The sequence below is a fragment of the Bos javanicus genome, chromosome 15 (genome assembly GCF_032452875.1).
Source record: "Bos javanicus breed banteng chromosome 15, ARS-OSU_banteng_1.0, whole genome shotgun sequence".
In the NCBI taxonomy this organism is placed as follows: Eukaryota; Metazoa; Chordata; class Mammalia; order Artiodactyla; family Bovidae; genus Bos; species Bos javanicus.
In genome coordinates, this window is record NC_083882.1 from 52724309 (window position 1) to 52737550 (window position 13242).

Below are 13242 nucleotides of genomic sequence, written 5' to 3' on the forward strand. Positions count from 1 at the left end.
CCTTAGTGGTAATAAAACAGAGGAATGATTACATAAAGCAGAATAAATGAAAGATGTATTCAGAAGTAAAAAATAATAAACATAAAGCTTGTATAGAAACATTAACAATAAATTAGGAAATAGAGAACACAAAAAAACAGAATACTCTAAAAATAATTATCCATGTATTAATTACAACTACTATAAAAACTACGAAGGTAAAGGAGTAGGAAACATAAATAGTCTACTGAGGTGAAGAAGCTATTTTTCTGTAAAACTATTTAAACAATAAATAAAATTGACAAAATAGACAAAATTTTAAAAAAGAACATTAAAATGTTACAGAGGGGTTAACATTCAAATATATAAACAGTTCAAACAATTTGATATTAAAAAAAACCTGATTAAAAAATGGGCAGAAGACCTGAATAGACAATTTTCCAAAGAAGATATGCAGATGGCCAACAGGCACATGAAAAGATGCTCAACATCACTAGTCATCAGAAAAATGCACATCAAAACTACAGTGAGGTATGACTTCACACCTATCAGTATGACTATCATCAAAAAGACCACAAATAACAAACGCTGGCAAGGATGTGGGAAAAAAGGGAACCTTGGTACTCTGTTGGTGGGAATAAAAATTGGGGCAGCCACTGTGGCAAACAGTATGAAGGTTCCTTAAAAAAACTTAGAACTACCATATGATCCAATAGTCTACTCCTGGCAATATATCCATAGAAAATGAAAACACTAATTTAAAAAGATACATGCACCTCAGTGTTCATAGCAGCATTATTTACAATTGCCAAGATTTGGAAGTAATCTAAGTGCCCATCAACAGATGAATAGGTAAAGAAGATATGGTATACATATAGCTCACACACGAAGGAATACTACTCAGTCATAAAAAAGAATGAAAATTTGCCATTTGCAACAACATGGATGGATTTGGAGGGTATTATGCTTAGTGAAATAAGTCAGAGAAAGCCAAACAGTGTACATTAATACTTATATGTGGAATTTAAAAAATAAAGTAGTGAATACAACAAAGAAGAAGCAGACTCATATATATAAAGAACAGACCAGTGGTTACCAGTGGAGTGAGATAAGGGGAGAGGAGCAAGAGATAAGATACATGAATATATTGTGCAGCACGAAGAATATATCTAGTACTATATAGTAACTATAAATGAAGCATAATCTATAAATATTTTAAACCATTATATTATTCAACTCAAAATAAATTAATACTATAAATCAACTATATTTCAATTAAAAAGATATTAGAGAATTTTAAGTCAAATTGGTTTTGATCATGAACAATTTGTTTTAGACTATCCTCTTCTACTCTATTAACTGTAAAAGTTAGACAACAGAGATTTTTAGAAATAGCCAGAATTAAAGAATAGCAATACACACTGGACTTAAGGGACTTGATATCTGGAAGAAGAGAAGCATAGCTAGGTAAGCTCTACATTCACCTTGACTTTTTCCCTTATGGCAATTTTTGAATCATGGTACAGAGAAGTACGGAGAAGGCAATGGCACCCCACTCCAGTACTCTTGCCTGGAGAATCCCATGGACGGAGGAGCCTGGTAGGCTGCAGTCCATGGGGTCGCTAAGAGTCAGACATGACTGAGCGACTTCACTTTCACTTTCACTTTCATGCACTGGAGGAGGACATGGCAACCCACTCCAGTGTTCTTGCTTGGAGAATCCCAGGGATGGGGGAGCCTGGTGGGCTGGTCTCTGGGGTCACACAGAGTCAGACACGACAGAAGCGACTTAGCAGCAGCAGCCGCAGCACAGAGAAGTAGAATATAAACAGAAAGTGGGTTTGTTTGTTTGTTTGTTTGTTTTTTGCTCTTTTTAACTAGACTGTGGAAACAGAGGTTGGAGTTTGAGGGTGCCAAAAGAGTAGGAACTTGAGAGACTCAATCTTGGAAGTAGAGTACTACAGACAAGCAAGCCACAAAATCTGAATGCAATTTCCCCAAGTCATCAGTTGACTTCTAAATGGCATGTGTGGAATGAAGCTCCAAGAAATTCAGGAAAGAACAGTAGCTAAAAGGCTAATGAGCTGAGCAACGAACAGCTACATGAGCAGAGCAGCTACATGATGTTGAGAAGAAAAAGACTGGAGTTCAAGTCTTGTCAAAACAGAAAGGCTTTGGTAAATATCCTATACTTTCAGGTAAGACCCCAGAAGTAAGGACAAAAGTGAAAAAGACAAGCCTAAAAAGTCGAACGCTAGATAGACCCTAACAGAATCAAAGTGATTAAATAGTATTCTATCTGCGTGCTAAAAAACTTAACTCTCTTTGGAAACAGAAAACATCTTCCATAGTCTCTACAATTTTTATCCATAATATCCAGCTCCATGAGGCTTACAAAAGCAGTAGACCCAAATAACTAAAAACAAGCAAACAAACAAAAAAACAGATAATGATAAAAAGAGACCTATAGTGTTCACATAGTGGAACTATAAAACAGAGATTAGGAGTAATACATTAAACAGGAGAAAGAAAAAACATGAAGAATTGCATCAGAAACATTGACTCCATTTTTTAAAAAATAAAAAATTCTAGAACTGAAGAATACACTAAGATTCCAAAAGATAAGTTTTAAAAGCAGATTAGAAATAGCAGAACAGCACAGGAGCACTATGCACAACAGTCAAGAAATGAAAACAACATTTGTAACAACCTATACGAAAACAGAATCTAAAAAAGAGTGGATATAAGTGTATATAACTACACTACAGCAGAAACTAAGACAACATTATAAATCAACGATACTCAAAAAAATTTAAAGATGTGGCATACACGATACACATACACACACTGGACTATTATTTAGGCATAAAAAGAGCAAAATTTTGCCATCTGCAGAAACATGGATGGACCTACAGAATATCATACTAAATGAAGAAATAAGACAAAAACAAATATTATATGATAGCACTTATATGTGGAATCCAAAAAATACAAATGAATCTATATACAAACAGAAATAGACTCACAGACATATAAAACAAACATATTATCAAAGAGAAAAAGCAGGAGAGAAGGGATAAATTAGTATGGGGAGGCCTTACAAATAGCTGTGAAAAGAAGAGAAGTGAAAAGCAAAGGAGAAAAGGAAAGATATAAACATCTGAATGCAGAGTTCCAAAGAATAGCAAGAAGAGATAAGAAAGCCTTCTTCAGCGATCAATGCAAAGAAATAGAGGAAAACAACAGAATGGGAAAGACTAGGGATCTCTTCAAGAAAATCAGAGATACCAAAGGAACATTTCACACAAAGATGAGCTCGATAAAGGACAGAAATGGTATGGACCTAACAGAAGCAGAAGATACTAAGAGGTGGCCAGAATACACAGAAGAACTGTACAAAAACGATCTTCACGACCCAGATAATCACGATGGTGTGATCACTGACCTAGAGCCAGACATCCTGGAATGTGAAGTCAAGTGGGCCTTAGAAAGCATCACTACGAACAAAGCTAGTGGAGGTGATGGAATTCCAGTTGAGCTATTCCAAATCCTGAAAGATGATGCTGTGAAAGTGCTGCACTCAATATGCCAGCAAATTTGGAAAACTCAGCAGTGGCCACAGGACTGGAAAAGGTCAGTTTTCATTCCAATCCCAAAGAAAGGCAATGCCAAAGAATGCTCAAACTACTGCACAATTGCACTCATCTCACATGCTAGTAAAGTAATGTTCAAAATTCTCCAAGCCAGGCTTCAGCAATATGTGAACTGTGAACTTTCTGATGTTCAAGCTGGTTTTAGAAAAGGCAGAGGAATCAGAGATCAAATTGCCAACATCCGCTGGATCACGGAAAAAGCAAGAGAGTTCCAGAAAAACATCTATTTCTGCTTTACTGACTATGCCAAAGCCTTTGACTGTGTGGATCACAATAAACTGTGGAAAATTCTGAAAGAGATGGGAATACCAGAACACCTGATCTGCCTCTTGAGAAATTTTATGCAGGTCAGTAAGCAACAGTTAGAATTGGACATGGAACAACAGACTGGTTCCAAATAGTAAAAGGAGTTCGTCAAGGCTGTATATTGTCACCCTGTTTATTTAACTTATATGCAGAGTACATCATGAGAAACGCTGGACTGGACAAAACACAAGCTGGAATCAAGATTGCCGGGAGAAATATCAATAACCTCAGATATGCAGATGACACCACCCTTACAGCAGAAAGTGAAGAGGAACTCAAAAGCCTCCTGATGAAAGTGAAAGTGGAGAGTGAAAAAGTTGGCTTAAAGCTCAACATTCAGAAAACAAAGATCATGGCATCCGGTCCCATCACTTCATGGGAAATAGATGGGGAAACAGTGGAAACAGTGTCAGACTTTATTTTTCTGGGCTCCAAAATCACTGCAGATGGTCACTGCAACCATGAAATGAAAAGACGCTTACTCCTTGGAAGGAAAGTTATGACCAACCTGGATAGCATATTAAAAAGCAGAGACATTACTTTGCCAACAAAGGTCCGTCGAGTCAAGGCTATGGTTTTTCCTGTGGTCATGTATGGATGTGAGAGTTGGACTGTGAAGAAGGCTGAGCGCCGAAGAATTGATGCTTTTGAACTGTGGTGTTGGAGAAGACTCTTGGGAGTCCCTTGGAGTGCAAGGAGATCCAATCAGTCCATTCTGAAGGAGATCAGCCCTGGGATTTCTTTGGAGGGAATGATGCTAAAGCTGAAACTCCAGTACTTTGGCCACCTCATGTGAAGAGTTGATTCATTGGAAAAGACCATGATGCTGGGAGGGATTGGGGGCAGGAGGAGAAGGGGACGACAGAGGATGAGATGACTGGATGGCATCACTGACTCGATGGACGTGAGTCTGAGTGAACTCCGGGAGTTGGTGATGGACAGGGAGGCCTGGCGTGCTTCGATTCATGGGGTCGCAAAGAGTCGGACACGACTGAGCGACTGATCTGATCTGAACAGATGCAAACTACTACGAATAAAACAGGTAAGTAACAAGGATTTACTGTATAGCAATAGGGACCTATATTTAATATCTTCAAATAACTTTTACTGGAAAATGATCTGAAAAATATATAAAACTGAATCACTTTACTGTACACCTGAAAATAACACAGTACTGTAAATTAACTCTACTTCAATCTGTAAAAACACACAGAAAGAAAAAGATAAATAGCAGAACAGAGTGTTAATCAACTGGGAGATAACAGTTGAAAATTCAGACTGAAGTGCAGAGAAAAGCACATTAATAAAGAAAGTGCAGAAAAAGTACAAAAGACATGGACAGAGACAAAAAGTCTAATAGCAAAGAAGTCCTAACAGGGAGGTAAATGGAATTATGTTATTAAAACATTTTTACATTGTTTAAGAGGTGACAAAATACTAATTCACAATAGACTTAAAGTATGAAGAGCAGTAAAAGTATCAATTCATGGTAATTTACAGTACGTCAAAAAAGCACATTGCAATCTCTAAAGTAATTACTAAAAGAATAACAAAATTATAAAATTAAAAAGCTAATAGTGAAGGAAATTTTGATAATAAAATGTGTAAGATTGCTCAATGTCATTAATCACCAGGGAAACTACAAATCAAAACCACAATGAGATATCACCTCATACCTGTTAGGATGCTTATTACCAAAAAAACAAATGACAACAAGTATTGGCAAGGTTGGGGGGAAATTGGAACCCTTGTGCACTGTTGGTGAGAATGCAAAGTGGTGCAGCTCTTTATGGAAAAGAGTATAGTGATTCCTCAAAAAATTAAAACTACAACTACCACACATTATCCAGCAATCCAACTTCTAGCTATTTATCCAAAAGAAGTGAAATCAGGATCTCAAAGAATATTAGTATTCCCATGTTTACTGCAGCACTATTCACAAAAGTCAAAATATGGAAATAACCAAAATGTGGATAAATGCATGAATGTATTTAAAAATATGGTATATACATTCAGTAGAATATTATTCAGCCTTAAAAAAGAAAGATATCCCATGCATGCATCCATGCAACAACATGGTTGAAACTAGAGGACATTATGCCAAGTGAAATAAGCCAGTCACAGAAGAACAAATACTGCATGATTCCACTTACATGAAATACATAAAATAATCAAACATAAAAAAATTCAGTTATACAAAATGAATAAGTTTTAGAGATTGTCTGCACAACATTGTGCTTATAGATAACAATACTGTATTGTACACTTTAAAAATCTGTTAACAGGGTAGATCTCATGTTAAGTGTTCTCATCACACTAAAAGAAAAAAGAAAAATACAAGATTAATCCAAAAGGAGGCTAAAGAAAAAAGTAAGTACGAAGAAAGGGTTGGAGTACAGAAGGAAAAATAGATGATTTTTGATCCTATGTGGAGTCAATTTGTTGTAAAGTTTGGGAAGTACAATGGAGAAGTCAATATTTGTGGCCATGTGCTGCTTTTCTTGCTCCATTGGGAATCCATCTCAATTTTTGTTTGGAGAATCATCTTTTCCCGTTTTTAATCCATGTAGTTTGCATGAGGACTGTAACCTCTGTAACTCAAGATAAGTCAATGAGCCTCAATTCTGATAATTTTGTTAGAACTTTGGGGAAAGTGGAAAATGTGGACTTGCTAGCTCTGATATTTGTAAATCCGGCAAGTTAGGGGCGGCACAATGTGGGGAGAGTTGCTATGCCATGGAGAGTTGCTGAAGAATGAAGCCACTGGGGAAAGTAGAGGTAATGGATGGGAAGAAACATGAATTCTAATGCCATCATTTGAGCTCCTGGATCCACTCCTGTCTGGATTCCATCCATGCTGAAATTTTTATACATTCTCTTCTTGGTTTAAAGTCAGTTTGAAGTAAGTTTCTGTCATCTGCAATTTCAGAGTCCTGATAGGTATGCTCAATATATGGTGTGTGTGTAACTCGCTTCAGTTGTTGTTCAACTCTTTGTGACCTATGAAGAGCCTGCCAGGCTCCTCTGTCCGTGGTATTCTCCAGGCAAGAATACTGGAGTGGGTTGCCATTCCCTCCTCGAATGCTCAAAATATATTTAGTGTTCAACAACTGCTTAGATAAAACATAAACACCATTATTACTGGCTATAATATAAGTTAATTCACAGATAAGTGGACTTGTCAAACCTCATTAAACATTCTTTGCCCAGGTATGTTAAGTGAAATTCAGATCATAGAAGAGCACAAATTGGTTAACTCTTTCAAAATATTCTGATATTAAGAAATGCAGAACTTCCAATAATTCAATTAGATTTGGTGAATGCACTGGCTATTTGAAACATCATATTTCCTCCCAGTTAGGAGGGAGTTGGATCAGTTCTCTACCTCTGTCTCCCACTCTCTCTCTCTGTGCGCTGACGGATACACACACACACACAAAACATTTTTTCTTCCAATTGAAAGCTTTCTTTGGTCAGTGGTCATGTACCGTTTTGAAAGAGAATTTTGAGCAGAGGCATTATTATAGAAATATGTTAAAACCCATTGATACTATGTAAATGCTTGAAAGAGATATATTTATTAATAACATTGATTTTGTGCTACTAAAATCATCTTTGGCAAACATGGAAGATTAGTTTATTTAGTTTTTGTTTGTAAAAATTAGTGAAAATCCAAAGGACAATTAGAATCAAAACAATGGCCTGTGAAATATTATTTCTTTAAATAATTACTTTAATAATTTTTAAAGTATTAATACTTCCATTATAGGCATCATGATAATCTCTAATTTTATAACTATTTCCTAAGAGGATATAATTCAATTACCTACTTTCAATCACAAGCTTTTAATAAAAATCATACTATTCTATGAATTTTAAAATTCTGTATAATCATTTAAAAACTTTTATGTAGTCCATATAATTAAACCTTAGAGTAACCCAAATTTGGTAATAACTTCACTTCACTTTCACTTTTCGCTATATATGGTCAAGATGTGTCAATTTCCTTTAAATTATGCAAAATGGATCAAACTGAAACTAAGATTTTCTCAAGACTTAGTGGGATTAATAACATTGTAATTGTTTTAACATACACCAACCTAAGTAGGTCTTCTTCCTTGAGTTAAATTGAAAAGTGCTATTTGTAAGAAATGTTTACTGAGCTTTCAGATTCAAATCACACTCACCTTTGTCAATTAATAAAATACAGTAGCCAGAGGGAACATGTTGAAATCAGACAATCTATGTTAAAATCAGAAACATTTGGACCATAGAGAAAAACTCAAAGTGTAAAATGCAATTGAACATAATCTTGCAGATTATAAATGTAGTAATGAGATATTAAAGGAAAAGAACAAATAGAAACAATACCCGTTTTAGTTGCTGTTCTTTTAGGCTTCTCACTGTCCTTGCAGGCTCAGAAATGAAGTTTTTATAGTTTTCACATATATTGATCCGAGACTGGGCTACCTGCATTGTTCCCTCGAGAAAAGATTTCCAAACAGGATACATGCTCCTAAATTCAAAGAAGAACAGAAAAGTATTAGGCAGAGAAAAGGAAGAATAAGTTGCCTAACCTTTTGCTCTCTGGCTAGCACCGACAAACAGAATTAATACTTTCTTTATAGTTTAAAGTGTATTTATATTGGTTCATAGGTAGTAATGTTTTTAGCATACATAACAAGTAGAAACATGGAATACGCTCTATTTCTCTATAGCCTGACAATGGGCTGTTTTGATTCATTAGCTATTCTTGATACTGGAGTAAAGTGATACAAGGATTACAATTCTAGACAAAGCTAACACTATAAAAAATTAGTGAATAATTCAGACTTTTCAGGCCTTTCACTGTTTCAGGACTGTCATTATGAATACCAAATTTCATTATTCCATTAAGGTATTTTCCTGATTTTAGAGATGAGGTAACTGAGGCTCAGATTTAGAAGATCACCCTAGCTTACACAAGAATGTGGCAGTACTGAGATACAGACAAATACCTCTAAAGTACCTTTTCTTTCAACTATATTATATTGCTCTCTTACATAAATGGATGTGACTGGAAAAAAAAAATCATGAACAATTGCTTGTGTTCTTGAGAAGTCTATTTGTTAGACAAAAGAAGTCTATGGTATTATTGCTCTACATCTGTTTCTCTGTTGTAATAACACTTAGCCAGCATCTCATTGCAGCTTGGAGTCATTCCAACCAAGTTCCATCACCTTTGCTTGATAAATGTGCTCTCATCAATCTTTTGATAATGTCAAAGAATTATTCATCCTTTGCTTTCCGTAGTCAATTTCCTTTTCAAACCTTCTCTTCTGCTTTCCTAAATGCCTTAGTCCCAACATGATCCTATACTAGTTATAAATATATTTTATAACTTATAACAATGAGTTATAGTTTGCTAAAAAGAGATATTGCATTGATATAATATTCATCTCCTAAGATTTCTCTTCTTGCGTCTATGGATTTCCTACTACAGCAATATAGAGGACCATGTGCTGTAGTAGGAAATCCACTAGACGCAAGAAGAGAAATCTTAGGAGATGAGGGAAATAGGGAAGAAAGAATTCCTTCATCCATGCTTGCCCCTTCTTCCTTTTACCTCTCCATCTAACTGACTGCTGCTCATCCTTCAAATCTCAGCTTAAATGGAACTTCCTCAGGGAAGTCTCCCTGGAGAAGGGAATGGCAACCCACTCCAGTATTCTTGCTGGAAAATTCCATGGACAGAGGAGCCTGGTGGGTTTCAGGCCATGGGGTGACAAAGAGTCGGACACGACTGAGTGACTGACACTTACAGGGAAGTCTCATGATCACCACCAAACCAGTACACAGACGCAATCAAACCCCTCACTATTCACATGGTTCACATGGTGCTAGCACTTTTCCTTCAATTATAAGTATCTATATGTAATTGTTAACGTTTGTCTGTCTCACTATGGAAAAAATTTCCTGAAGGCAGGGGTGTATGTCTTTCTCACAATTGTATTTCTATGGCCTAGCACATGGCCTAATAATTAGAAAGGTTATAATAAGTATGTATTGAATGAAAACAATGAATGGATGGATGAATGTATAAATCATAAGGACTGTAAAATAAAAAGAAAAATCCTTTCATTATAGAGTTTAAAAAGAGATCTTTAGAGATTAGCAAACAAATAAATAGCAGGCAAATATTTTCAACAATGGAACACCATGAATTGCCTGAAATTCGGTTACCAGTTAGTGAGAAGATCTGGGTTCCAGTTCTGGTTTAACCAATAAAATCTTCTGCAATACATCTCACTACACTTTGATTTCCTCTACTGGCAAATGGAAAAATAATAAAAATATCAGCACTATGCACCTCAAAGGGCTATTATAACAATTAAATACAAACGATGTGAAAATTCTTACCATACAGATTCTTTTAAATGAATAAGTAGTAACAGTCACAGAATTGTAGAAGAAATACTACAGAAGTACCTTGTAGAAGTACTTCTTAATATAATAGTCGTAGTTTCAATGACAGTGGTGTTTTTCATTTCAATTGAAAAAATAATAATGGGTTGTAGAGTGAGTTCCTAAAAGTTTCATTTCACTAGGCTTCATATATAAAATTTTGAAACATAAGGAAAGGTATCAAGCATTTACAGTATTTTACTATTCTGCTCAGTTAAGGAAAAAAGACTCAAAATTATAAAAGAAAGCAAGGGCATTCTCTTAAGAACCTATCACATGCTAGGCACTATGGCGTGTATTTTACATGTACTACATCATTTAATCCTTAGGACAACTTTGTAAGATAGGCATTATCCCCATTCTGCAGAGGAGAAAAAGTAAGGCTTGAAGAAGCTGAGAAATTTTTCTGTGGCTATTCACCAGGAACTAGTACTCTCATGGTCATAACCTAGACTTTGCCATTATCAATAACTACCCCTCTACTCTAATACCAATTTAATCATCTAATCTCTGACCAACACCTCTTGCTTCTCCTCACTCCCTTTAGGATTCTCACTTCAACAATTACTCAACCCAATCAGAGCCCACAAACCATTTCACCTGCCTCCTTTCCACTGTCTTTTACTCCCTTCTCATAATCTCCAGTTACGGCTCTCTTTATCCAGACTAGATTTCCAATATTATCACTCTCTAATGTACACCCTAGTTACCTCTGCCTCACTCTCTTTCCATCATTATAATGTACAAATTTCAAACTTGTTTAAATCCAAAATTCTGTTTACACCATACCAATGTCTGTGCAACAGAACACTGCTGGAGAAAATAATCATGCTACCTATTCTCAGTTTAAATTGCAAATAAACCTTAGTGTTACCCTTCTCCAAGGGATCTTCCCAACCTAGGAATCGAACTGGGGTCTCCCACACTGCAGGTGGATTCTTTACCAACTGAGCTATCAGGGAAGCCCGTGTTACCCAGCAATCCTACTATATTCCCCTAATTTACTTATTTGCTTACTCTTATAGATAATTATTTCCTACATTTTCCTCTCATCTCAAACCTCTAATATGACCACACTTTTCAGCTGATAATGAAGCATGAAGACAACGTCCACATGCTCCCTCCACATCTACCTTTCTCCCTGCTTTTGCACCCATATACTGTGTTTTCCTTCTTTTTACTCCAAAAATTACTTATGTTCTGAAGACCAATTTTTCACATCTGTACATTATATAACCTCTGTCTGAGGAGGCCTTACAAATAGCTGTGAAAAGAAGAGAAGAAAAAAGCAAAGGAGAAAAGGAAAGATAAACCCATTTGAATGCAGAGTTCCAAAAAATAGCAAGGAGACATAAGAAAGCCTTCCTCAGTGATCAGTGCAAAGAAATAGAGGAAAACTATAGAATGGGAAAGACTAGAGATCTCTTCAAGAAAATTAGAGATACCAAGGAAACACTTCATGCAAAGATGGGCTCAATAAAGGACAGAAATGGTATGGACCTAACAGAAGCAGAAGATACTAAGAGATGGCCAGAATACACAGAAGAACTGTACAAAAACGATCTTCACGACCCAGATAACCACGATGGTGTGATCACTCACCTGGAGCCAGACATCCTAGAATATGAAGTCAAGTGGGCCTTAGGAAGTATCACTACAAACAAAGCTAGTGGAGGTGATGGAATTCCAGTTGAGCTATTTCAAATCCTAAAAGATGATGCTGTGAGAGTGCTGCACTCGGTATGCCAGTAAATTTGGAAAAGTCAGCAGTGGCCACAGCACTGGAAAATGTCAGTTTTCATTCCAGTCCCTAAGAAAGGCTATGCCAAAGAATGCTCAAAGTCAAAGTGAAGTCGCTCAGTCGTGTCCGACTCTGCGATTCCATGGACTGTAGCCCACCAGGCTCCTTGATCCATGGAATTTTCTAGGCAAGAGTACTGGAGTGGGTTGCCATTTCCTTCTCCAGGGGATCTTCCCAACTCGGGGATCAAACCCAGGTCTCTGTGTTGCGGGCAGACGCTTTAGTGTCTGAGCCCACCAGGTAATCCAAGAATGCTCAAACTACCGCACAATTGCACTCATCTCACATGTTAGTAAAGTAATGCTCAAAATTCTCCAAGCCAGACTTCCACAGTACATGAACTGTGAACTTCCAGATGTTCAAGCTGGTTTTAGAAAAGGCAGAGAAACCTGAGATCAAATTGCCAACATCCGCTGGATCATGGAAAAAGCAAGAGAGTTCCAAAAAAACATCTATTTCTGCTTTATTGACTATGCCAAAGCTTTTGACTGTGGATCACAATAAACTATGGAAAATTCTGAAAGAGATGGGAATATCACACAACCTGACCTGCCTCCTGAGAAATCTGTATGCAGGTCAGGAAGTAACAGTTAGAACTGGACATGAAACAACAGACTGGTTCCAATTAGGAAAAGGAGTACGTCAAGACTGTATATTGTTTTGCTTATTTAACTTACATGCAAAGTACATCATGAGAAATGGTGGGCTGGATGAAGAACAAGCTGGAATCAAGATTGCCAGGAGAAATATCAATAACCTCAGATATGCAGATGACACCACCCTTATGGAAGAAAGTGAAGAAGAACTCAAGAGCCTCTTGATGAAAGTGAAAGCAGAGAGTGAAAAAGTTGGCTTAAGCTCAACATTCAGAAAACTAAGATCATGGCATCCGGTCCCATCAGTTCATGGCAAATAGATAGGGAAGCAATGGAAAATGTGACAGACTTTATTTTTTTGGGCTCCAAAATTACCGCAGATGGTGACTACAGCCATGGAAGTAAAAGACGCTTACTCCTTGGAAGGAAAGTTATGACCAACCTAGACAGTATATTAAAAAGC

At 36.6% G+C, this 13242-nt stretch overlaps 1 protein-coding gene across 1 annotated transcript in view; it reads right to left on the reverse strand.

Annotated features, from left to right (window-relative positions):
• The window catches only part of FCHSD2 (FCH and double SH3 domains 2), a 243650-nt gene that overhangs the window by 132951 nt on the left and 97457 nt on the right, over positions 1-13242 (reverse strand). Inside the window, exon 5 of the mRNA XM_061380758.1 lies at positions 8310-8454. Coding sequence (XP_061236742.1) covers positions 8310-8454 — 145 coding nt within the window. The remainder of the gene's footprint in view (positions 1-8309; positions 8455-13242) is intronic.